The 27,003-nt window shown below is 41.5% G+C and overlaps 1 protein-coding gene across 9 annotated transcripts in view; it reads right to left on the bottom strand.

Annotated features, from left to right (window-relative positions):
* Nucleotides 1-27,003, bottom strand: part of EPC1 (enhancer of polycomb homolog 1) — a 59,393-nt gene that overhangs the window by 2,007 nt on the left and 30,383 nt on the right. For 2 of the 9 annotated variants that reach the window (XM_052692907.1, XM_052692901.1), the window contains 15 exons: nucleotides 19,505-19,664; nucleotides 18,107-18,252; nucleotides 17,815-18,021; nucleotides 17,250-17,398; nucleotides 15,839-15,995; nucleotides 14,311-14,487; nucleotides 14,119-14,208; nucleotides 13,885-14,033; nucleotides 12,319-12,671; nucleotides 9,944-10,000; nucleotides 7,353-7,433; nucleotides 1,565-1,683; nucleotides 1,397-1,483; nucleotides 598-739; nucleotides 82-448 (listed from right to left, as the gene is read on the bottom strand). In XM_052692907.1, the coding sequence (XP_052548867.1) occupies nucleotides 82-448; nucleotides 598-739; nucleotides 1,397-1,483; nucleotides 1,565-1,683; nucleotides 7,353-7,433; nucleotides 9,944-10,000; nucleotides 12,319-12,671; nucleotides 13,885-14,033; nucleotides 14,119-14,208; nucleotides 14,311-14,487; nucleotides 15,839-15,995; nucleotides 17,250-17,398; nucleotides 17,815-18,021; nucleotides 18,107-18,252; nucleotides 19,505-19,604 (2,381 nt within the window). In that variant the 5' untranslated portion in view covers nucleotides 19,605-19,664. Of the gene's footprint in view, nucleotides 1-81; nucleotides 449-597; nucleotides 740-1,396; nucleotides 1,516-1,564; nucleotides 1,684-7,352; nucleotides 7,434-9,943; nucleotides 10,001-12,318; nucleotides 12,672-13,884; nucleotides 14,034-14,118; nucleotides 14,209-14,310; nucleotides 14,488-15,838; nucleotides 15,996-17,249; nucleotides 17,399-17,814; nucleotides 18,022-18,106; nucleotides 18,253-19,504; nucleotides 19,665-27,003 lie in introns of those variants that run through there. The other 7 variants (XM_052692902.1, XM_052692905.1, XM_052692903.1 and 4 more) reach the window with 7 other exon arrangements.

The following is a 27,003-nucleotide window of genomic DNA, read 5'->3' as shown; positions in this document are numbered from 1 at the left end:
CCTGATCTAGTATTTGTTTGCCACAAACACGTTTTTCTAGCAAAATAACTGAAAATCATACGTGGACCAGAGAAAGCCTACCTTGGTACGGCATCCACAGAGGATGAAGCTGGAACCTTGGGCACCTGACAGTTTGTCGCTGCAGCCAGCTTTAAGGCAGATGATGGAACAGCACTTAAAGTCCTAGGTATATGTCGTGCATTGAGCGTGGTGATAGAGTTTACAGTGGCAACTGATGAGGGTACAGTTAATCGGATGTTGTTCCCAATCAGAACCTGAGTTGTTGCAGAATTGGCAGCAGATGCTTGGTGACTCAGTGCACTGTGGGAACTTGAAGTCTGCGTTATATTTGAAGGCTGTAGCAAGGCTGAACCTGCTGTTGATGATGAACTTGTATGGACAAGTGCTGTAGGCGTAGTACTACTGAGGTGTAAGCCCTTGTATACTCCTGCAAAAGAGAAACAAAGCAGTAAGTCCATTTTGCAGAAGTTACTCAACCTCAGACAGAAACTCTTATTTCCAGTTAAAAAAAAACAAAAAAACAACACTATAATAAAACCTAAGATGAGATCAAACTCTGCATCAACAGCTCCGTACCTGAGGCTTGAAGAATGCCATTCACCCCAATTCCAAGCACCACATCATCCTTCATTTTGAATCCCATCAATTGTTCTGATGTAACCAAAGCTGAAGCAGCGAATTGAGCACTAACAGAATCCAGTGTCTTGGAAACAAAACCCTAAAAAGAACAACGGTGGCACACACGTGATTGAGGCTTCCAGGAATCACTACTCTCCTCATTTTTAAGCTATGCACATACAAGTGAAATAAAAATCCATCCATGTACATCAGAACCAGCCCAGTCATTCTCGCAAGACTAAACTGCAGACAACTGGTACAACTAGGTAAGAGCTGAACTGCTATTTCTCTGTGCACTTTTAGCTCCATCACAATAACAGAGATGAAAGTCCCCACAACTATTTAAAACAAAAAGAAACTTATTCTCAAAATCCTATGGAATAACGTTGTTTCACAGGCCAAACAGTTCTCATGAAATTCCAAACCCAGTTCAGTGCCTCAGATGTTCAGATTGCCAGTAACTTCTGAACGTTTTTAAAGACGTGTCCATCCTCAGTGCAAACACCTCACACTTCTGAACGTTAGACACTTCCTCATCTGTACAAAGGACATATTTAGAAGCTAGCTTTAGTTGTTAACTAAGAAAATACCCTGCTCTGAAGTCTCCCAGTGCCAAGAGGGTAACGACACAGCCGGAGATCTTAGCAATTCATATTCCTAAGGCTCTGAATATTTAATTAATTGACTGACCCATCTGTTTTTTTTTTTTTTTTTTTTTTTGTTAAGAGGGAGCAGAGGCAATGCCTGCCACACTCACCTGCAGTGTCCCTTCTAAACACTTTACAGAATGGCTATGATGTAGATTCAGGCGAAAGCCACTTTCCTGTTGGTTAGTTTCAAGGTTCTATGGCAACAGTTGACAATTAGAGATGAACCCTGGTGGGAAACAATGAGGGATAAATCATAGCACAGACAAATCCCTCACCTGTGATGTGTTGGCAGAGGAATTACTATTTGCTTGCTGTTGATGAATTTGTGCAAGCTGCTGTTTCTGCATTAGTGCCAGTTGTTGCTGATGTTGCTGGTATTGTTCGGCTGTAAATGCTGAACAAAATATAAAACGAGAAAATACTATATCAAAATATGTAGGAGTTGTGTATATAAACACATCTATGTTATAGTCCTTCATACATAAATACACCCCAGCAAGTTCCTCAGAGCCCTAACACACCTTTAAGGCAGAAAGGCCATCATCCTTCAGAAGGTTCTTCCGAACTAAGCTTCCCTTTGAGCTGTTGGTTTAAAGCATACAGCCTTGCATTGCTCTGCTGTATTTAGCTCCAGACAGCAAAAAGGAAGGGAAGGAAGGAACCCAAAATACAACCAAAACCACACAGAACTCAAATATTAAACTAAAATTTCACAGGTAGAAATGCAATAAACTGCCACCTTCCATTAAACTAAACTATCTACATTAATAGTAAGGCATGTTTCTATACAAGAAGGGGGAAAATGTACATAAGGCTACATTTTCAGCTCCCACATATGCCTGCTTAAAGGGAGCAAGTCAGAAATGTTTTGGTTTTAAGTTTAGCTGAAGACTCTACACTGGCCCAGATTATAACCCCACTACAATTCACACTTTCCTCTAAGATCTTGAAGGGCGACCCAGAATTCAGCACAACAAATCACCACCTTTTAAGCAGCCAGTCCCCATAACAGCTATTTCTAGGAACAGCATTGTTAGTACTTAGAGGGGATGCCCAATGAAGTCACAAGTGTCATTAGTTTATTGATTAGCTTCATGAAGCGTTAAGACCTTTTGTTTAGGAACTGTAAATTGAGAATAACAAAAGAACACCTGCTTTCAGTTTCAAAGCAAGTCAAATCTGGAATTGAACTCTCCTCTACAAATTCAGCTAATGACACACGTTCAAGATTCCCCTTCAATTTTATCTCTGGATTACAGAGATGCTCCCCAGTAAGTGCTACGAGCAGCACTCGCACTCCTAGAATGCATGAGAACTTGTACTTTCAGGAGAGCTCACTACTGTATGGCAACAAACCCCACCACATCTTGTTCACAAGCTGCAATTGCTGCCCGCTCATCTACTCTTTCAGGTCTGCTCACCTTCAGAAAACCTGTTTCTATCAAAACAAAACCATCTCCTGCTTCCAGATACAGGAGCAGAAGTTGTAGCCTACATACAAACCTGAACAACAGGTCAAGAAAAACTGCTAAGTAGGAATTGATATCTGAAAACAGACTGCCAAACATGCTTTTCTCCAGCATACTTGTGATTATTTACAACAAGCTGTACAACACTGTTCCAAATGCCCTTTTTTATGCACTATTTTTTATGTACTTTAGAGTATCTGCACTTGAAATTCTGAATCCTTATTCAGCTTTTACATTCAGGTGACTACTCTGTATTTCAGTAAGATTCTTCAGCAAGCAGGAATGAAGCACGCTTGTACTGCCTGAAGTGATTCCAGGCAATTCCCCCTACTCCCAGCCACATCTCCTTTCGGCTGCCTTCACTCCTTCACCTTCTGAAGTCACGTTCAGGGCACAGCTTAGCGTTAACATCCCTTACCAATTTCCTTATGAAAGGAAGTACCCTGGAATTCACAAACTCAGTATTTGGAGTTGGCTGTTCACAATTAAGTTCTACTGTACATAAAGAAAACCACCACCTGCTAACAGGCTTTTTTTTTAATTATCAGGAAACAGAAATTAGAGCAGGAAGCTTTACCACAAAGATCAGCATGCTGAAAGCTAAAGCAGCAGCAGCAGGGGCAGGAACACAGACATGCTGTTTTGATATGGGCAGATAATTCGTATTTATCAGTTAGTGGAAACTTAATCTTTAATAGCCCTACAACTCCACAAGTGTAGGGTTCATCTGACAACACTCCTGCTACTGAAGGCTCCATGTATTTTACCCCACAGCATGACTGTGCAAACACTACTTAGAAAGTTTGAGTAAGCTTAACTCTCCAACCGCCAAAGAGGAAAATGGAGAAAAAAAAAAGGTTCATTTCATCTTTGCATTCAATATTTGCACACACACAAGTGAGACGAATGCTACAGTGAAACTTGGGAACTGCCAGTTCCAGCTTTTGTGCTTTAGGTGCATTTCAGACTACAGCTTACAGCCTGCTCCAAACACTCCTTTATTTTGGAAGAAACACAAGAAATGAAGTTCTCCGAGATAAGCTATGTTTGTTTAGAACAGCAGTTATTCAGTGCTTAAGTGCTTCTTCAAATTGTTCCCAAAGTAACCTTTCTAAGGCCTGTACTGTGCATCACTGCACTTTGCTAAGCAGCCCACCATCCTGCTGGCTCTTCTCTTCTGCCACGCAGAGCAGCTACCCAGGTGTGCAAGTGACCCCACTTCAACTGCCACATCCTCATCTGCATCCAACTGCTTCTCTCACTTCTGCTTAAACACCCAGCCCCACGAAGGGCAGCCTGAGGACGCAGTGGAACACCTGCCTGCCATCCCTGACAGCACACCCAGGGGCACCGCTGCGTTTTTCCAAAGTTAGGACATCCAGCAATGCTTTCTGTGCCGCTGGCACTGAAGGCAAAAACTCACTAAGGCTCTTCAAAATACCATTCACAGCTCTATCAGAGGTTCACAGGGACATTCTGACACATCTCCCCGACAGCTTTACCACCCACTGTGTGGACATCACTGAGAACCCAAACCAGATCATTACTTCTGGAGTAGGACAGCACTACAAACCAGGACAGTGAATTTTACCTTTTTCTGCTAACTCACTACTACTCTTAGGAGGTTTCTTCCAGTCCTGCTCTCGGTGTACAGTCTGTATTAAGCACTCCAGTTCAAATATAATGTTAACGATGGCAAGGCTTTGTTTCTGAGAACTAGCATTCTCATACAGAAAAATGCTCACACGTACTTCGTGTCTAAGTACATCCACCACTTCCCCCTTCCAGATTTGTTTTCTGTAGCACACAGTTGTGGCTGGAATTCAGAAAGGCATTCAGTGAGATCTCCAACACAGCAGTGCGATGGAACCAGGGCTGAGCTGACCATGCGTGCCTGCAGGCATAGCCCTGAACTCCCCCAGAGTCCTCCACAGGGTTCAGGTGCCCTTTTTTTAAAAGCAATTAAAGTAGAATGCACTGCAGGCCAGAAAAACACAGCTGCTCATTATATGTTGATTGTATTTACTGTACAGAACATTTACTTCTTGCCTGCAAATAGCACAGATCTATTTGCCCAGGTGCCAGACTTGGTATCTGGTTTAGCATCACTATTTCTAGAAGAATGAGTAATTAAAAATACAGCCTCTTAAGCACTTTTTCCTAGAATTTTATTATCAATTCTCATCTTTCTTCTGTAGGAAAGCCAGGGCACAACTGAAAACCTTTCACTCCTGTCAAAGAATATTGGTGAACAGCAGTAAGTGGGCTGAATGTCATTTTCATTCGAAATCCTATGTTGGTCTTTATCTGTCTGCAAAAGGAAAAACAAAGTAGCAGGCAAAGAGAGCCCACTCCTTCTCTCCACACATCAATTACCAGCCATGCCTCTGCTTACTCAGAGAAATACTGCTATACAGTTACACGTTCCTGATATTATTTGACACCCCCAGCACTTCAGAAAATTAGTAGAGAGACAGCCAGCTGAACAACAGCAACTGCTGCAATTAAGCGCTTCAAGTAAAAAAGGAACTAAAACATAACATTTGATATTGAAAGATGACAAATTAGAGACTTAAATTATTACTTCAGCAGCCCTAGACAGGAACACAGCATTTACAGAGTCTTCTCACACAGCATTCTGGGGCCACCATTCATATTTAGGGCATTTTTAGACTGTTTAATACTACAGAATTTATCAAAATACAGAAAAATGAAAGTTTCATTCCCTACACAGAATCCAACCAAATCTCAACCAGCAGTGCAGCTAAGAACATCATCGCTTCCTGAAACCTGAACTGTCACAGCTAACAACTGCCCACTCTCCAAGACACCTGGAGTCACTTGCACAAGGAGAGCTGCCCAACCTTCAATTTTGGGAGCCTTTAAGGCACAGCCCCACGCAGAGCAGCACCCAGCTGTGATGGCTGCCAGGAGGCGGCAGCTCCAGTCCTACTCTGAGACAAGGCCACAGGAATGGCTCTCACCCACCTGCCAGCAGCACGGCGTTTGCAACAGGCATCAAATCTCAGTACACTTCTGAACTGACAGCTGCCAGGATTTTAAGTCACTGCAACACATTCCGCTGTTACCTTCTTCATTTAACCGCTCGGCACAACGTTCACACCTGTTCTACAACAGGGTGAGTGCAACACTTCAGCAACAGACAGAAAATGTATTCTAGTTTACAGATTACTGAAAGGGACCAAAAGAGCACTGAGTCACTTTGGGAATTTCCAGATAGGAACACAAGGAAAGAAATATTACAGTTACTGAGCCTGACTGAAGGAATAAATGACTGCTTACAGATTTATTTAATGTCTTCTGAGCAACAGTTACAAACCCTGTCAGTAACTCCAATTTTTCACAGCACACCACTCAACGTTCACTAGCAGTATGTTCTTCTTACCATCTGAGACGCATACTTATATGCATCTAACGTATGAACATATGTATGTTCTTCTTACCGTTACTGAGATGCATATTATCTTTCTGGTATGTAATTACAGAGCAATTTCTCAAATTAAGCCACTGAATATCCTTGCATTGCACAATACCTTAACATCTCTCCCAAATGCAATGGGACGCTGGTACTCAAGGAGCCCTGTCCTCAGAGCACAGATTCACAGAGATGCTGTCAGCAGTTTCGTACTGCAGCACACAACTATTATCACAATGTTACCCACTTTTACAACAGCACTTAGTGTGCACCAGCTCAAAACCACAGCCTGTGTTTCATTCCTCTGAAATTGCCAGTCCTTCCCAGAAGTGGCTGAAGCCATTTAGGATGGCTCACTGCAGCATCCATGTAAGGAAGAAATCCCAAAGAACTGCCTTGGCTTTCTAACAGCCACAGCCCCACTCCTGACCGCTCCTGCAGTGTTACTGTGAGGTGCTCTGCTTGCTGTTACTCTGCTTCCCTGATGCAGGAGAATACAGATTAAGGGAAACAGTGACTACAAGAACCAGCTTCCTAAGTACCAGAAAATCCTGGAGAGCGGGAGTACATACAAGTACTCCTGGTTCCTCTACTAGCATCCCCCCTTTTTAACCTGAATGGAAGATGCTTTAATTAAACCAGTCAGGAAATGTTTCAAGCCCAGCAAGTACCTGAAGAATCAGATATTCAGAGTCATTAAAAAAAAGCAACAAGTTCATAGCATCAAGTTAAATATCCATTCTTATAAGTACTGAGATCATAGTGGGGGAGAAACACCTAACAATCCTTGAAGAAGATTCTCTGGCCCTTCAGGCTGAGGTGATGGCCATTAAAAAGGCAGCTGATCAGGTGAAAAGATGCGACACCACATAACCAAGGCTTCCAAATAATGAAGATCTGTAACTACTGAACTGCTGAACTGTGGGGGGGAAGGAGGACAATCCTATTTCCTGCTACAGTATTTTCCCAAGAGAAATACAGAGGAGCACCACATCTCTGCTGTATGAGAGAACAATGAGTTGTTACTGTTACTAATGTGCATGCAAAGCAAGCGTAACACGGTATTAAGTAATCCAGAACATCACATTTTGTCTTATGAGACATTATCTGGCTTATACTGCCTGGTTAACAGAGTTCTACTGCACAGCAAGTTCTCACCATTGAATTCAGAAGACTGAAGAAACTTAGAGCCATCAGAGCGATTTAGTGTTTGCACCAGGCCCAAAGATGTTTCACTTTCTGAAAAGAAGTTCAAGATTTATTTACTTTAACAAGGCATTAAGACACTATGAAAACACAAATTACTAAGCCTCTGACTATTCCTAACACAGCCTTATATTTCAGCCCAACAGAACTCAGCCTCAAGTTCCTGCTGTCAGAACTCTACAATTCTAGAGCTACAAGTTATAAGCTGGATGCCAGATGTATACATGTACTCCCTACCCAGTGGTAGGAAAACAATCAATCAAAAAACAATGACTAACAAGGGCTTTTACGTCTTGTCATTGAAAGAAAGCCACAAGTGCTTGCTATGCTCTGGTATCTGGCTGCCCACCATCCTAAAAACCAACTTCCCAAGAACGCCATGGGCTACTTGAGGTACATACAGTTCACTCTATGGTCAGTGTGTGACCATTCGTGCATGGAATGCAAAGTCTTAACAATTTACACAAGCCCACAGATCCAACAACTGAGAGCAAGGTCTTACTCCAGCTGACTTCAAGCTGAGCAAGAAACAGTGGAACAAAGTCTCTGCAAAGAGACAAGCGTGCAAATGTTTCAGTGAGCACCCGTCCTTTCCCCAAGTCACAGCATTTCCAGAGAAGTAGGTTTTCTTCTCAAAATTTCCTCCTTCAACTCACTCTAAGGTAGGCTATAAACACCTCTGCTATTCCCAAAGCACATCTAATTTGGAACTCGTTGTTTGTTCAGTCAGGATCTCAACATCTTGACCACAGAGCAACTAAGGATGTTAATTCCCAGTGGTAACTGAAAGGGGCTATTAAAAGCATCAATGTTTTCTACTGACCACGATTTCCCTCCCATAAGAAAACAGGTATCTGGAAAAGGGAAAATAATAAAGCAGACAGCAGTGCAGAAACTACTGCAAATACAAGAGCTAAATAAGTATGTGAACAGCCAGCAATGGCATGAAAGCAACAACAACAACAAAAAAATGCAACAGGTCCTACTGCTCTGGAATGAGGAGCTGCCAAAGAGAATGAGAGTTCCCTCCAGCCTCCTTCTGGGAAAGAGGCACCTTAGCTGGAGGTAGGAGGCAGCAGGGCACAGGAAGGGCAGCAGTTACCCTTCCAAGAGCACTATAAGCACTAAACTACCAAAAATTAGCAGTGACCCATCTAGCATCGTTACGGAACTAGAGACAGGAATGCTACAAACACTTGGGAAATGAAAGCATAGCTCACCATCCCACTAAGCCCTTCAGTGTGCACAGGACAACTTGCTTTTTTTCTTTTGCACATCTTAACTTGCTTCTGAAAAGCATCAAAGCTTACTGGGATAAATACCTTATGAAATTCCCACATACAAAATGATTGAATACCAACAAACAACTTGTAGCAAATAATTCGCATTTCCACTTTACAAGAAAGGGAAGGCAAGGTAAACTGTTCTGGATTCCTTAATGATATTCTGTATGTCTGTAGGTTTGCACATAAAGTACCACCTCTAATACCAGAGGTAACTAAGAATTTTCAGGAAGGCTTCTGCCAAAACACTCAGGCTTTCTCTCAAACAAAGTACCAAGAATTCAGCAGAGACTAACCAGACTTGCAGACCTCTCCAAAGAGACCCAATTTCCCCCTGAGAAGAAGGCAGAAAAGAACAGAACGCATCACAGAAGCCTGGTCTTAACGCAGAGTCTCTCATCTTTGCTAGTAACAGGTGTCTCTGGTATGCCCACTGAACACAAGGCTGGGATAGAACCATCTACACAGAACAGTTACAAGGGTCTCAAACCTGAGATTACCAGATGAGACACTCAAATAGTGAAGGCAGTCATTAATAACAAGCCCGCAGGAGGAAGTCTCCAGAATTCGACGTAGTGTGAAGGCCTGTGAACCCCCTGCTTGCCATTTGTCTGGCTACCTGGATTGATCTCAACAAGGAAAATGAGCTCTGGCACACACATACTTCAGATGAACGTTCTTGGCTACTGCATACTCCAAATTATTAAGATCTGCAAGAGCACATCTTAAGGATTATAATCTGGACACACAGACTCATCAATAATGGCTCCTTAAGTATTTTTGTTCGTTTTATTCAGAGTGAGTAGTTCTGCCCACTGAAAAACAGTCAGTCCTCCACCAGAATCATGTTTTTACACTCTTGCCTGCTTTTTACTGGTGCCCTTGGAAATATATGCCTGAAAATCCTTGAATCAGCTTCTCGTTAGAAGGTAAAAACGCATCTTTTCTAGTTCTTCAGCAAGATGAGAAGGGGCCACCTCTCTTCAAAGGTGATGCTACATTTTGTGACTACTTGATCCTGCTGCTGAAGTCTAACCTTCCACATAAGGCAAGCGTAGTACAAGCCATGCTTCTACATAACTTGTGAGAGGTATAAGACATCCCTTTTTCAGCTGACACAGAAAATCTCATGGTAACAACTCCATCTTCCATACTTTTTTTTTTTTTTTTTTTTTTTTTTTTTTTTAAATGCTGAGCAGTTTGACAACCAGTATCAGAACAGCTCCTGCTTCTTCAGGTGCAAAAATCATCACGAATCACCTCCTGGCTCTTTGAGGAAATCTCTCTCCAAGTCTTCAGGACAAAAACCAAAGCCTCCTGTAGCCAGAGAAGAATGGCATGTCACAGCACAGCTCTTAGGACTTGAGACACTATCACAGCTTCTTGCCTGTGCTGCCCACATATGACAGACCTGTCTATAAATGGCTGTGGAAGACTGTTTGACATCAGCATGTCTGGACTGTTCCAGGTGGGAAACGCTCCATTTCTTTAAGCCTCTTTGATATAGAACTAGAAAAAGCAAATCACATGATGGAGCACAGCAACGTGGCCACCTCTGCTAAGTGCTACAGAATCTTACCCAAAGGTAAGCAATTTGGCTGGACTGCAACTCAGAGCAGCAGCAGAACACTAGTAAATAGAATGGCACCAAGGTGAACTGCTGTATGCTGGTTTCCAACTCCTAATCCTAGATAACCATCATCACACCACATATACACAGAAGAATCATAGCTATAGGAATCCAATTAAGATTGTGAGTAACTCCAAGAACACAATCTACCCATCACACTGCTAACAGATGACCATCCAGAGACTATGGGAACTTGTTTGAAGTACTCAGATAAACATTCAGAACTTAAAGCATGCAGATGAACTTCACTTTTTTCCTGTATCTAACACTTAATAAATACACACGAATCTGAGCTCCAGAATTTAAAGCTCCCAGAATTTGCTTATTTTACACCGCTAAACCACATCTATAGAATTCCAGGCACAAATGAACACAATATGCCAGGCACTCATACGTGCTTCAATACACAATCGTGTAATTAAATTTGGTACAGAATTCAACACCATAAATAACTCCACTTCCTTACCTCCAGTTAGGAGGTATTCCAACCATCTTTTTAAGGAAAACATTCTTAAAGAATCTTTTATATGTATTCATATATACACCGACACATGTTTTGAACTCAAGTTGCTCATTTCTGTTAAGTCTCATTTCCAGGTATGATGCACTGCCTATCAATATTTCAGAGACTACTTACAGAGAATAAACTATCCATTGCACAGGTATGTTCTTCTGCATTAGGCAGATGACACTCCAGTTCTAGACATGGTTTACTGATATGAAACCTCATTTGAGAGAAGGGCCCAAATTCAAACACTAAAAGCCACACTTAGATTACAACTCCCAGCTTTGGACCTAACACATTTTCCTGCGAGAAGAGTCATGAAAGAAGGGTTGGAGGGTGGTGCTGGGGATAAGGACCCACTCTAGGACAGCGTGGAGAGGAAGCATGAAAGAAGGGAGCTGAATAAAGCCATTCAGTCATTCTGAAAACTGGGAACAATTTTCAGGAAAAACAAGGGGGTGCAAGGAATTAAGATGAGAAAATGGACAAAATATACTGGTGAACAGGAGGATTAATCAGATACCAGAATACCTTTCAGCAAGTCCCCAACACATCCCACAATCCAGGAAGTTGAGTATATGCACCTATACCCACCTCACCTCTATGTTTCCCAGCTTTTTTTTTGTTTGTTTGTTTTCAAAACTGTAGCTTGAAAGGGAAAATATGATTTTAATCTTTAAAAAAATTGCAGTAGAACACTTGCTAAACTATATGTTTGTTTGTTTGTTTGTTTTTTAAAAAAAGCAACAACAAAAAAGAAATCCACTTTAGTTCCCTTTCTATAAAAAGGTGAGACCAAAACTCAAGTTCCGTAGGTCGTATGCTAACCACATAAGCACCAGCCTCAGGCTGTGATGAGCCCAATACAGAGATGCTATCTAACAGTATTTCAGTTTCATCGCAGTAATTTTCATCAAGTCTCCTGACAGTCAGCTCCTCAGTTCTGTAACTCGGGTTCTACGAAAGCCACCTGGCACGTGCTGGTGGGATATACAGGGGATGAGTCCCAGAGCTCTGCCAAGCGTGCGCCCACATGCACAGCACGGATGGCAGTAGATGGGGTTATTTTTTGGACAGCAGATGGTACTTAGTTTTACCATGTCCAGTTCAGGATTTATAAGCACACTGGGAGTTTAAATGCAAACATTTCAGCTAAAGCACCACATTTCAAAAAAGTTTAGAACATAATCTTCGTATCAATATTTAAATCAAAGTATCTTTAATTTTCAAAGTTTTGATATCCCAGGTTAACTTTAACCCCATACAAAACTGTTTCTAAACCACCACCTTTCTAAAACCTTAACTATATCTAAGGCAGTCTGCGTAAATTTGAGATGCGTTACACTACTGTTGGCAATAACTAAGGATAAGCATTCTGTGCAGCAAAGATAAAAGATAGGCTGCTATCATCAAAATAAAGTATGCACGACCTAACCACATTCAGGATTCTCTGAGCCAAGTTCAGTATTTCTAAAAGCAAGTTTGTCAAAGTAAACATACCAAAATGTGCTGAACCACTGCTACTTTTACTTTGTATAGAGGTACTGCATGTCTGGGTCCCAGGTTGTGCTGTGCCTGTTCGATTTACACCCCTGTACAGTTTCCTACAGGAGAGTTCGTCATTGTCACTGTCATGTAGGGATGGTGTCCGAGGCCTAAAGTGCCGCCATCTACATGATTTGATATTGACTAGTATCTGACTGAGGTCTTTCGAGAAAGATTTGTCCGAGGTATTTGTTTCTGAGGTATTGGCAAATTGACTGATTGAAGAGTGTTGTGATGAGGAAAGCATTTCCAAATCCAGCTGATGAAATGTATTATCGTAGTCCGAATGCGCTCTGTCCAGCAGCACCCTAAAAGAAAACAATGCAGAATTACACACGGCAAATACCAAAGGAAAACACCAAGAAGTCACCAGCTTGTCACGTGTGCTTGGGGAAGATATACATAAAGTAGAAGAAACCATAAAGTTGCTCCAGAACACACAGATTTTGGAAACAGGCACAGGAAGTATGACTATATCATTAGTGCTTTACAGGAAGTAGCACGTTTAGGTTTCTTATTCTAGCTTTTGCTGTATAAATAACTGATGTACACCATGGTGGAGCTACTGCGGCACCGCAACGTCAGTTGCAGAAGTCTTCCAACAGGTTCAAACATTCCTGGAGTACAATAAAAATGGACACTGAAATGCTTAAGTAACTAAGTGCCCTCTTACAGCAAATTCCATGTAAATGCTTTACTAACACATCAGCACACCTACCATCACTGCACAAAGAACCAAAAGTATCAGATCCCAATCAAAACGCCACTATGAGCCTGCAGCTCCTAACGTCACCTGCTAATACACTAAGAGATTCTAAGCAAATCCGAATGCCAAATCACAAATTTCTCCCAATTATGATAAAAAAAGAAGACTTGAAAGCTGAGTTCAAGATACACATTGTTTACAGAAGCACACTTAAGACACTAAGTGACATATAATTGTTTTTTAACCATTACAGTAGGTCAAAAGTAAAATGCTTGAATTAACAGACTTGAATTCATTAAGGTTTTTGGTAACATTCAGAACTTAACTGTTATTTTCACTTCTAAAAATTCCTTCCAAAATTCTCCTCTATAGCAGGACTGAACTAAGAAAAACATTTTCATCAAACATCTATTATTTCAACTTCCAAACACAGCACACTGTCTTAAAACTACGCCACTCACTTCAATATGAAACAACTACATTTGTTTTCACCTCAGAACTGAGCACTGCTGACAATAAACAAAGTTGAGAAACTTTTCAGCAAGCAATGTTAAAGCAGCGTCTGTTACAAAAAAGGAGACACTGATCTGCTGAAGAAGCCATCAAATGGAAGCATTTAAAATACCAACTTCTGTAATATTGAGGGTTGTTTTTTTTGTTTGCTTTGTGCATTTTATCTTTGCTCATTTCAGAGATGACTTTTATATATATAAATAAATACATAAATTTTTATATGTAAATAAATATATAAATTTATGCATATATATATAAACTTACAACCAAAAAAATAATCACAACCATTACGCATCACTCACCTTCCTCCACGGCCGACCCGCCTTCGTGCAAACCCAATACACCTCTGGGGTACTGTCAGAGTGGTTAAGCAGTATCTGTAACGCACATCTCCTAGTCTTCCCTCTTTAGGGCTACTCCATGGCCAGTTGCCAGGTTGGTCTAAATGAGGCTTAAAATAATCACAAACAATTAAACACACAAGTTTTCCCATCAACAACGTTCTGTCTTATTGTGCACAAGGAAATTCTACTTACAGCATAGTACTGACAGCCTGCTTTCCTACGGAAGGCAAAAGGACCATCGGGATCGTTTTCTTCCTCAGCCTCTGAAGAACCAGACAAAACCTGCAAAATGCAAGCAGGGTGGGCGAGTGCAGGTATTAGTAAGCGTGTGAGTTTTATTACTATTCCTTCCCTAACAGGAAGGGAGAATTCTAGAGATCCTACCTGGGAAAGGGGTTCTTCATCCGAGCTAGGGAAATCATACTGATTCAAATCTTTAGCGTTAAAGACTGGCAGTGCAGCAGGACTCGTCTGTTGAGGAGTAGCAGCAGCAGATGAAGGTAAGACTTTTGGCTTCTTCTCATACTTTCTTTTGGGTCGAATAACATCGGATTTATCCTGCTGAAAGGAAAAGCAGCAGCAAACTTTTTACACACATCATTTTATTAGACTACAAAAGTAGCTCTGCAAAACTACTATGTAAGCAAACTAAACATCAACATCTTCACGCTAGCATCGTAATAGCTACAGAAGCAGACCTTTCAAAAAACTTCACTTCAAAAAACTGAAATGTTTAATATGTAAGTGGAACTAAGCACTGTTTGCTCTGTAGCCATCCCAATAGAACACCAGTCAAAGTGAATACACTGCTCTGGGGAAGCAGACCAACATGTACACAGCAGTGCTGTTAGGCTGATGTTCATAGGTGTTTATGCAGTGACAGGGAAATCAAGAACCAAATAATGCTTTAAAAGGCAGAAGTGACCTCCTCGAAGATACCCAGAATCTCTGAACACAAAAATTAAACTCATTTCCCCATGCAGCTTCAAATGTATTTTCTAAGTTTCTGACAAACGTGCCTCCTCCAAGCTCTGAGACACCACACCAACCCAGCATCACTCATAGATGAGTTCACTCCAGCAATCTCAAATACAGTGTCCTGCTATCAATGGAAGCACTGACTGACTCAAGGTATCCTGTCAGATCCCAAACAGTTCTTGGATATTCCTGAGGTACAAGAAATCTGTGCACAATTCAAATGTACTACAGCTTTTCTGCTATTATGTGATGTATTTAACATGCTAAGCTGTTGGCACTGTAGATACATTTTGTATGGCAAAAGCCAGCAGGATGCAGAAAACACTGGTCACTATTCACTAATTGATACTTAGTACAAAACCAGAGTAGTATGTTTAGGCTGCAGCTAGACTTGATGGTCTTTAAGGTCTCTTCCAACCTGAGCAATTCTATGAATCTATGAAACACAGAAATACAGCGTAGTAGGAATATCAGTGGCTCAAATACATACACTGAGTCAAGCATGCCTCTGGATTAAAACAGCTACATGAATTCACAACAGACTAAGGGTTTTATCTTATCAGTCCTATCTTTACTGAGTATCTGGGCAACAAATACAACTCTGTTCAGAACACCCTAACTTCAGGGACATTAACTGATTAAAACATCAGTATCAAACAGTGCAGAAGTTTAACAGAACTGTAAATATCCTTCTGTCTGTAGTTCATCTGAATTCCTTCTGTTTTCGTCCTGAGGAACTCCATTAGTTTCTAGATTTTCATCACTCCAACAGAACAAAGCATTCTACTTCTATAGCAGCTCTGCTAGACTATTTCCAGAACCCAAAAGCTCCCACTTCCCTCCCAGTTAAGAATATTTTCTGCAGATATATCCTGAAATGCCATAGTTTGCTTATGTTACAGCATACAACAACTTTGTTATCCACATTACTCACTTTAACTTTATATTCTTTCAGTTCCATAGTTTCTTGATGTTTGAAAGGACTGCTGTTAGTCACAGGAATGATGGGAATAGCATAGGTAGGTTTCATTGGCTGCCGCTGTGCCATGACCTCAGACACAATCTCTCCACTGTAATCACCCAAATTATACCTGTAATTAAAAAATACATACATAAGATCACTCTTACGAATATTCATAACACTGGTAAAAACACACCAAAACATGCAACAGTCAAACATAGAATAACAATACCTGCAACTTGGGGCAAGTTCCCAAGTCAGCATGAAGTTCAAAAATGACTGTTGCAGAAGAGACAAATAGTGTGCAAATTTTTACTGCAATGCCTAGTTCTGACAAACGAGGATAACTGTCTGCTAAAAAATAATGCAAAGGGAAGAAGAGGAAACAAAAACCTGAAGGAAGAACAGGACAAGTTCTTTCCCTCCTTATCCGGTGACAGTACCACTCAAAAGAAAAAATTTATCACAAAAATTGTTCAGCAGTGAGACAGAGAACCTTATTCAGAACCCCTCTTTGTGTAAAGGCACAGCTTTGTAAGACAAAGCACCACAAAATGCAATATGTTTTAAGACCTGTGCACAGTGCTAATTTGACGGTCAGGATTTTTCAGTAATTGTGTTCAAGAGTTTACTTTCTTTAAAAAGCTAGTGCATCTCTCCCCTAATTCTACTAGACAAGAAAAACAGAGCACCTGATAGAAAAGACAAAGATACTCAGCTCGTGTTCCCAAGAACTCAAACTAAAATCAATAAGAGGTTTGTTTTGAGCTTTACAGTACTGACTGTAAACATCCTAAGTTTTCAAACACGGACACTTAAATTTGATAAGTCCATTCAGATTCTAAATACCATCTGCCTAAAAGAACAACTCCACATTTCAAATGTGATTCTCAAATCATTGTGAAAGTGTCAGCTGAGAAAGTGGAGCGTTTGTCTCCTGCACAGCTGTCAAATAGGATGTCAGCAGGAACACAAGTTGGAAACTCCTCACAGAACAGTATGTCATACTGAATGAAATGCCTGCTAGTTTTCTTCAGGGGGATATTCGTTAATCTACACAGTTACGTAGTTCAACATATCAATTTCTAAAGGAATTTACCTGAAGCTATGTTCTTCCTTCCTACATAATACACACAACACGAGATGCAAATGTTTGAATACACATATAATAGAACAATGCAGGCTGCTTTCTCACAATGAGTGACTCCCTAAATTCAATTTTGCTCTTCAGAGCCATAAATGAAAATATACTATATAGCTTACAGCAGAAAAATTCAATTTTTTTATTTTAAGATCATCTCTCGTATTTTATAAAATATTCATGAGAATTGAAATCTACAGCAGTTTCCAAAGCTTTCTGTAGCACATTTGCAAGAAATGTTACCTCTTTTCGATAATTTCCAGTGTTAAATGCAGCAACTCCCTCTTGCTTTTTTCCCTTCTCTTTATCATCTCCAGGATGGTTACTGCACGACTCAGGTCTCGACGCAGTTTAAGCATCTTCTCATAAGACGCCTCATCATTTTTTCGATTCTGTAGATACAAAAAAACAAATACTTAGAATTTACTTTATAGTTCAGATTATGTAATTTAAATGATGTGGGAAAACATAAAACTACAAGTATTTGGTTTTTTAAACCACACACAAAAATGAAGATAACCAGATGCGTCTGCCAATAAGCTACAGCTTTCTGCCATCACAAGCAGGTTTAGCATCTAAATTAGAGAGCAAAAACTACTGAATACAAACTTCCTTCAACAGCTGGTCTAAAGTAGTTTATCTTTTTATTTTTTTCCCTTGCAAATTAAAAGGGAAAAAGCTAAGCAAACAAAAAGCCAACTTGTATTACTTCACACTACTTAGCAAGTTTGTCTCTTCAAATTAGCTACTTTATGAGAGGGAAGAGAAGGAAGAGAAACAAGTGACAGGGAAGCATTAGTCTACTTACTTTCCTTGTCTGCATCTTTTCTGTTCGTCTTCTAAAAGCAACATAAGGATCATTTGTGCTGGAGCCATCTCGCTTCTCTTGTTTCACTGCTGGGATAAGAGAGGGCCCTCGACAGTTTTTCCTCTTTTTAATCCAGTACTCGTATACTTCTCTGATCAATTCATCATCTTCTTTCAGCAACAGCTTGGCCTCCTGCAGGCTGACTGGCTAAATGTAAAACCCAGTATGTCACTGTCATATGGCATTACAGACAATGCACATTTCAGATTTTTTATTCAAAGCAACACCATACCTGCTGACCACTGCCCTTTTCTAGTCGGTCTATCATCTCTTCAAATTGCAAAGGAGAGATATCCATTCTCTTCTTCAACTTATTGACAAAGACCTCATCTTCTGAATCCATGTCATAATCCGGCTGCTCAGCATCCAAACTAAAAGCTGAACGATACAAATTAAGGTCAAGTCACCGTTTTACTACAGAAATGTTCTGTTCTAATAGCAGTGTCTGCAGTATGTGCCAGATTCTTCTGAAGACAAAAACCAAGATAACGTTTGTACGCTGCTTAGAAGTAACACCTGCCTTTTTTACTGAAATAAATTATATGACTGAAATCAAGGATAGACACTGATATCTACTTGAGCATGCTTTCATTAACTAATGAAAGCTTTACAGTGTCCAAAACATTCAGAGGTATTCGACCCCACTACTTTCAAGGAGAACTTGCTGTATTGGTCAGACTTCACTACCATCTGATGTTCTACAATTTCATGTTGTAGCATCCAAGTCAGAAGTTAAGACTCCAGCTTAAATGCTTCAAGTAGTATTCCTAGAGAACTACATACGCAGTGTATGAGAGACCTCACAAACCTTCTCAATGACTTCTCTGATCCAAAGGTATCAGACCAAACTAGTCCAATAGCATGGTCTATGCATCGTGGTAGGGGACCTTAAATTATAAACCATGTATTACAGAACATCCCCTGGTTCTCAGCGTCATGCAAACTGCTTTGGTTTCTCAGAACTATCGATTTCTTAAAGTAGGCACTTCACATTGTGAAAAGTATGACTTGCTTTTAAAAAAATGCAGCTGAATGTTGTCATAGCAACTAAGAGACCACTAGTAATAAGTAAAAGAAGAGTGAAAAACTGCACCTTAGCATCAGCATAAGACTCTTAGTATTAGTCTCTCCATTTGCTTATTAGAGCATGCTGCTTATTACTCAGCTTATTACTGAAGATCAGACTGACACAGAAGCCTCACATTAAGCCAGTGAGCAAGGCGTAACTATGGCTGTGTATACACACAACAGATTATCAGAATTTAAAAAATAACACAAGACAGTTCTGCAATATAGGTGTCCAAAGTAATGTGCTCACGTCAAGTTCCACATCCAAGCAGAGCAGCTGCTACGTTCCAACACCAGCAGCATCCTAACATATATACAACTCAGTGAAACTGCTAAAATTGAAGTACGAACATACAGACATAATAAAGACGTTATCTTCTTGAAGAGGAGCTTAATACTCCTCTGAAAAGGTGTGACAGGGGAGTGCACACTGCATAAATGCTGGAAGAAATACATGCTCCCAAGCTAGATTTGACAGGAGCTCAAAAGGCATTTAAGATTGATCTTTAACTGCTGGTAAAATCAAGTTTCTGGTGTAGGCTCCAACAACTGCTTTACTTACGCTGTATGTGAATCAGCTGCTTTGGCATTTTAAATTCTCCAGGATATATAGATTCATAGTATGCAATATTACTTTCAGCTTCTGGGACTGGTATAACCATGTTATCCCTCTTCTCTCCATATACTTGTTGTGCTGAGATAGCCCGTTGGAGATGATGTTCCTATCAAAGAAAAAAATGAAGTCAACATCAAAAAAGCTACGAGTATATTTCCAGAGCTCAGACTTTAAAACGCACACCTATTTCCTCACAAATGGTCCCATTCCCAACCATGAGACAGGACATAAGAAACCACTTATTGAACTCCTCCTTCTGAACGCAGTCTATCAACTTGCAGGTTTTTCCAGTAGGTGGAGCCCTCTCTCCTACACAAACACGGCAGACTTCAGTTACTGAGCTAAGCCACATGCTCTTGGCACACCACCCTACATAAATCCATACTTAAATATTTCTGGAAAGACACTACAGATGGATGAGACATACAGACTGTGACAAGTACCTGCAGACATATTCACAGCAGGTTTTTTTTTGCTACTTGCTATGGCCATTTGTCAAAAGCAAAGACAGAAAAACACAAAGTAGGCCAGCCATCATCTTCTACCATGAAGATAAACAACCGTTCATTCCCGTTAACCCAAACAGGCGATTCTTGTTTATCACAATGCTTTACATCACCCTCCTTTTTCCGCTCCTAACCCATCAATGCTTAATATCAAACTAAAAACCACCGCAATGAGAATAATTTGCTGCCAGAAAACAACAGCAGTTTCTCAAGCCTAGAAGTAAATTGCATTTGCAACTGCTACCGCAGTCTGAGTAACAGGTCAGCAACACTGCTGAGAACCTTCTAATGCTACTACTGAAATGCACTCCATCTTTCCTGTGAGTCTGTCAGGACAGCAGGTAGTAACAGCTCAGCCTGTGTACGTCAGCAGCACCAAGCACGCACACAGCGTTCACACACACATTACGAGTGGCTCATCCGCAGTGTAACACTGAACTTCTCCCATAGCAGCAAAACACCTTTGTTGCTTTCTGCATTCGAACTGTTCTTCCCAGGTGCCATAATCCAATGCAGCACCAGCTCTGCCCACACTGCTATCGGTGGGATGCTATAATGCTGGCTACTGAAATACTGACACCAACAACTACAGCAAAAGGGCAGGGGGAGAAGACAACTGATTCCACAAGCAAAGCAAGAACCCACCAGTGTTCAGCTGTATCACCTTATTACAGCTTTGTCAGACTCCAGTTTAGGCCTCTTCAGTACAATACAAGCAGTTAACACCTTTCAAATAAAGCCACGTTAGAAACTGTAAAATTAACTTTATTGTAAACTGCAAAGCCAGAGCAGACCCTCAAACTAAAACCTGCTGCAAGGTGCAGTTTTGTTGCAAGAATTCACAGGGGTTTCAGCTCATCACTTCCTTCAAACAAGCTGCAAAGTCTGTCCACATCAGTCTTGCTAAGCCATCTTTTTATGAAGAAAGACCAACTGTGGTAACATGGCATCACATAGTCATGAACAAAACTCACTGGACTTTTTTGGTCCTCTTGCATTTGATAAACCTCAGCCACATCGGAGATACAGCAACTAAAGTGAATTCTTTCTATGACTTACTTTCTTTTTTAATCACAAGAGACTCCATCATCAGAACCTCCCTATCCCCCAAATTATCACGTTTGGGCAGAAACTACTAACAGGGACGGTGCACCTTGCTTCAACAAGTCAGCTAATGGCTCAGCCACCTTCCTCCTGATAATAAACATCAAGTGTGAAATAGAACTCTGGAAGCTTATTTTTCAACACAAAAGCATGTGAAGAACTACAGCCAGCCAGCCTATGACAGCTTCCAGTTTCTATTTTGCATTCATTCTCCACTGTGGCTGCACAGCTGATTCCTCCCACTCAAATGCAACACTTCATTCATCTGAAACTGGAGCCTTCTGCTTAAAAGTGCAGCAGTTACCTCAGTTTGCCAGAATGCTTCTGAATCAAAAAGCCCTTGTTGTTACACTGGTTTACTATATCAGATGCTATAGACCAAATCTTCCCCAAACCTGGCAACAAGCACTTCAAGACAGAGCTCTTCAGAGACCCAACGGATCTCTACCCTTGATCATCCACTTCCAAGTACAGTTTTCCAACCAGTTACGCTTTCCCTATAGCACCAGTTCCAATGGCACTGTTTCTTGCATAACTGCAATAATAATTATTGCAGTAATTGCAACCAAGTCAAGCGCTGCTATCCAGCAGGTCTCAGCTGCCTACAGCAAGAAGCTGGACTGGGTTAGCCTGGTTTCACATCTGAAAAGCTCCTATTTTTGTTGACAAAAAGACTAGTATTTTCCAGGTGATCACTGGACCAAACACTTTCAGCCACCCATACCTCCTACAACACGCAATGAAGCTGGCTGGTCACAATCCCCCAGCTCCCACCATTCTAACAGTACTGAAAGCAGTGCCACTGCAGGGCCCTCCCCATCCTCTGGAGGTGCCACCTGCCCTTCACAAGTTCTCAAAGAGCTGTGAAATTGTTTCTGACTGTTTCTTCAAAGCCCCGATGTGAATTTTAGGTGGCTAAGTCAAGCTCCAAGGCTAAAGCTGTCATGTCAGAAGAAAACCCGGCTAACAGCTGGCTACCAGGAGGTGTGGTCCGGTCCCCTCACTGTCAGTCCCTATTATTGCTGCCTTGTACAAGGCTGATCTGTGACAGCTGAGGGAAGGGAACAGACAGAGCAGCAGCTCTCCTGTTGTTCTCCCCAAAGCAATTAGCGCTCCAATAACTGGCTCTGGGAGCAGGATGTGAGGAAGAGAGAACACAATCCTCTCTGGCAGCAGCCAAAGTTGCTTAGCTTCATCACTGCATCAAAATTTGTCCTTTTAGGGGAAGAAAAAAAAAAAAAAAAAAAAAAGAATCGAGAGCAATAAAACTTAAAACTCATGGAAAGCAATGCTGGATAAGCATTTTCGACAGCTCAGCATCAAGCATAATCAAGTCTTTCTCTTAGTACAAGTACAGCATCCTCTTCTTAAACCACATTTGCAGCTAACTGCTTAACACCTTGTTCCTTTTTCTGAGACAAGCCTTTCACTTTCACATTCACGTATTATTTGTTCCAACTCCCCATATGCAGGCTCTTGTGCCAACTGATCCTTCTTATCAAAGCAATACTGGAACAGACCGCAGCTGCCTGTTTTATTAGTGCAACCCAGGCCAAACTACTGGAGAACACACAAATCAGCAGGTCCTTCCCTCTCAGTTTGCTTCCCTTAGATCTTTCATACATCCCCTCTGTTTAACTAGCAGTTGCTGAAATGTACTTCTTTCTACTATTGTTTCTTCATAGAAAACTGTAACCACAAAGGTGCCTTATCCTCACTGAAATGCCTTCTATTTTTACATTAGCTATGTTCAGCCCATTAGGCTCACATCCAGGAAAGCTTCCCTCGCAGTTGCTTCCTCTGCCTGACACGAAGGAAACAGCCTTGGGAGTTGTGCTACAAGGTCCATCTGATCCGCTGCTTTCAGAGCAGTGGCAGCTTTCCTCAAACGGCATTTCTTGATGCAGACACCAATGCTCATCCAATCCGTACATGAGGCCACTGAGTGTTCAACCAAAGCCAGAAGTCTCCCCCCAGCCCAGTGCCCACCAGGTAAGCTGCCTGCCAAGGCTCACCACGAGCTCAGACAGCTCCAGAGCAGAAGGGCTGCAGCAGGAGCGCACACCCTGAGGGGCAGCCAGGAAACAGCTTTGCTTCGTGCAACCCGCAGCCATGAATGTGGCACTGCACCCTCTGGATGCCTGTCCAGAAAGGTATCTGGGCAGAATTCCAACACTCATCACTGCGCTTCAGGTTACTCTGCCACTTGCTTAAACAAACAAAGTAACTATTTCCTCCTTTTTTCTCTCCTCTGGTTTTCTTCTAATTGAAGTCTACAAAGAAAGCCCACTGAAACAGCAACCCTCCCTCTGATTTCCAAGAACATGTCAAGATAAGATGTAGTCTGTACATTTTTTAAGCTAAATTATACATGAATACCATCCTTTATTCCTTAGTCTTCCTATTAATTCCTAACATACATTTGCCACTTGCACACACTTTCACCGTATCAGTTTGGCAATTACGCTCTACAATATCAAAGAGCAGATCTCTTAGAGACAGTTCAAGGCACAGAGGCAGTACCAAGAGGCACTGCCAAGAGGCAATACCCGCAGCAAAGCGGGATTACTGCAGCTCACGGAGCAGCTGTGCACAACAGAATTGCAACTTGTTCGCTTCTGATCTGAGGAGCAACAGGACCTCTCTCAAATGATAATGCAGTAACGCCAGTGGAATTCTTTGGAAACTCATTTGTGAGCTCAACTAAGCAGACAGTGGTAATTGGGAACAAAACTCTTTGCTTCCTTGCTCCTTTTTGTAACGCCCAGCAAGTTTTAGGCAACAGGACTGCTGGATTCCAAGTTACAGTTCCTCACAGAAAACCAGCACTGACAGAGCACAGAGATTACCTTTGACAGAGCACTCCACAACACACCTTGGAGGCTACACTCTAACTACGATAACCAGAAGGCATTTAGAATAAATAATAAAAAAAAAAATCTAAGTGACATCACCCTGTCATTAATAGTTGCACCAAAGGAACAGAATGTGTGGTATTATTTCATTACTGCAGTAGAAAAGAGTATGTCTCTGTAAGAATGAAGGGAAAAATTCACTATTTTCTAATTTGACTGCATAATTCTTCTAACAATTCCAAAGCTCTTTAAAAGATAATTTAAAGGCACATTTGTGTGCAAAAATTACCAGGAGAGCCAACTCTCAAGTCCACTTTGTAGAGAAGAGCAGCTCAAGGAGGAAAGAAGTCCCCAAATTATGGAAGTCTACACAAGGATTGTTTCCTCTGCTGTAGGAAGTGAGTGGGGCAGAGGGGTGGACCACACACAGCCACTGAAATAAGTTTTAAAAACGTTATCATTATGAAAAAGGACAGAGGAACACACACGAAAAAAACAATCACTGTTCATTTAAATACAAAAACCTTATAATGAAGATGGAATCAGAAACATCAAAAGCTGTAGAGCTCATCATGCCACTTGACAGTTGTTGAAGTGGTGTAAAAGCAATCTGATTTCGATCCACAAGGTGAAGGCTCCCAGTTGCTAAACTCACCAGGACAGCACTGCTCCTGCACCTTGGTTATCTCAAGTCACCATCAGCAAGGTGTGTTATCCTTAGAGAAGTGCAACACAGCTGAAGGCTACAAAATCCAACCAAGACCAACCACTCTGGTCTACCCTGTAACACAGGCCAGGGACTACGAGACACTGGCGTGCCCACCGCATGCACCATGCCCAGCCTCACCCCTCAGTGAGCTGCGGGGCGCACGCACTGCCTCCTCAGTGACTTGCGTGCACAGTCACAGAACGTGGCCTCAGAACAGAGCGTGAGCTTACTCTGCTTGGAAATTTGTCCATAAATTAAATCCAATAATTTATTCACTGAAGGCAACAGAAAGGAGTACACCAACCTAACTGCCTCACTCAACACCCTCTTGCTGTTAACAGCTCTAAGTTGCTCTGCAACCTACTGAACAATCATTAGTTTATGTAGAAGACTGGGAGAAGCACAAAGAATGACCTCGGAGAACGACATGCATAAAAATAAAGCTCATCAGTTTGGCCATATGCCTCCCCTTACTTCTTAGATCTCTTCTTGGCCTTCCCCAGAGCCAGCCCAGGCTCAGTGAGGCATTTCTATGGCACTCCAGGAGGCAACTCTGCCACTGCAATGGGAAGGGCCCACGCAGGGACAAACAAGCACCAGCAAAGCTGCAAGTAAAGGCACAGACTACAAAAGCCAGTGTATAACATCCATATTGGATCAATGCAGATCTGCCCAGAGATGCCCCAGGTCTTCTCTGCATGCTTCTAATATTTAAACAGCAAGTGGCTTCAGCAACTTCCAGTAGGAGAGGAAGCAAACCTGCTCAGTTCTTCATAAGCAATAAGGTTATTACAGAAGCAGTATCATTCACTTTCCTTTTTACTACCTCACATGCATATTCAGTCACACATACGCAAAACAGCAATGACATTGTGACGAGTCTGCTTCCAAACAACTGCTGTCAAAGAGCTCCAAAGCCACCCTTACCATCCCGAGTTACACCGATCTCTGAGTCGCAGAGATCGCACCATCTCTGATAATGGCAATGCAATAATTACGCAGGCAAGCACATAAGCAGCTTCCATTCTCCTGACTCATGTACACAAGCACCATGTAACATGATGGGGCAATATTTACATTTGGCCACAGTAAGAACACCAATGAAATGGGACACAATGGGAAACAAAGCAGCACAGTGATGTTCCCTGCTCTGTCTGTGATGGATCCTGAAGAACACTGTAGGTTTAGAAAAGGAAAGGTCTGGTCAACAAGTAATTGTTAAGCCATCTTCCTGTTACAGGTACTTGTGTATACAGACATCAGGTAAACAACTCCTCACTTTGACTGAAGCTGCACGATCTCTCAGTGCCCTGACTCATTCTATGCAGAAGAGAAATTCGTGTTCATTACTATGGCAGTCTGTATTCCAAACACGGTGAAAAACTATGCAGATCACCTCTCTTAATCAACGGATGTCAGTCTCATGAGTAGGCAATTAGAAAGATTCCACTAATTACTATAATAATTAGATCACTGCTACAAATCCCAATTTAAAACACCTGCTCAGTGAAATATAATCTAATTGTGCTTAAAAAAAAAAAAACACACTTAATTGTAATTAACAAACTACCTCGAAACCTTGGTCATTCTTAGTATTTTAATCTGGAATACTGGTTAAAAGTGAGGTCAGCCAGTCTTGAGCATCTTACTCTACTGCTTTCCTGATGCTCAGATCGGGCACTTCCAGGAGCCCTTTTCTTGAAAGGAGAAAAAAAAAAATATATAGAAAAAAAATATATATACCTATATTTATTGGTGTATATATATACCTACCTATATACCTACCTATATACCTACCTATATACCTACCTATATATCTTTCTTCTGTGCATGAATTAGTTACACGTTCTGTAAGCTGTTTGTTCAGTGGTTGGTGGCAGGGGAGCAGAAAACACACTGGGCAACACTTCAAGAGTAATCTATTTTTGCCAAGCAAGACCAAACAAAGATTGGTTTTCTATTCCAAATCACCGTGGAAAAGCAGACGAGCAGAAACAAACAAGGGTGGCTCAAAGCAAGCTACAAGCATCCCTCTGTCCAGCAGAAACACGTAAACCAGCTCAGTCCACCTCCTGGGACTTCACCGCACAGCCAAGTTTCACAGGACCCCAGATACAGCCACACACCTGCAGTGCCCTTCCTGACCACAGCTCGCTGGTTGTCCCTATGGCACTGTTACCATTTCTGAGTTGGTAACACACCAAAGTCATTTCAGTGATTCGTATTGAACAGAACACTAAATGAAGGATTGGAAAGGGTATGTGAAGATGC

This window comes from Tympanuchus pallidicinctus, unplaced genomic scaffold, assembly GCF_026119805.1.
Source record: "Tympanuchus pallidicinctus isolate F22 unplaced genomic scaffold, pur_lepc_1.0 scaffold3, whole genome shotgun sequence".
Lineage (NCBI taxonomy): Eukaryota > Metazoa > Chordata > Aves > Galliformes > Phasianidae > Tympanuchus > Tympanuchus pallidicinctus.
This window is presented reverse-complemented; position numbering and strand designations above follow the sequence as displayed.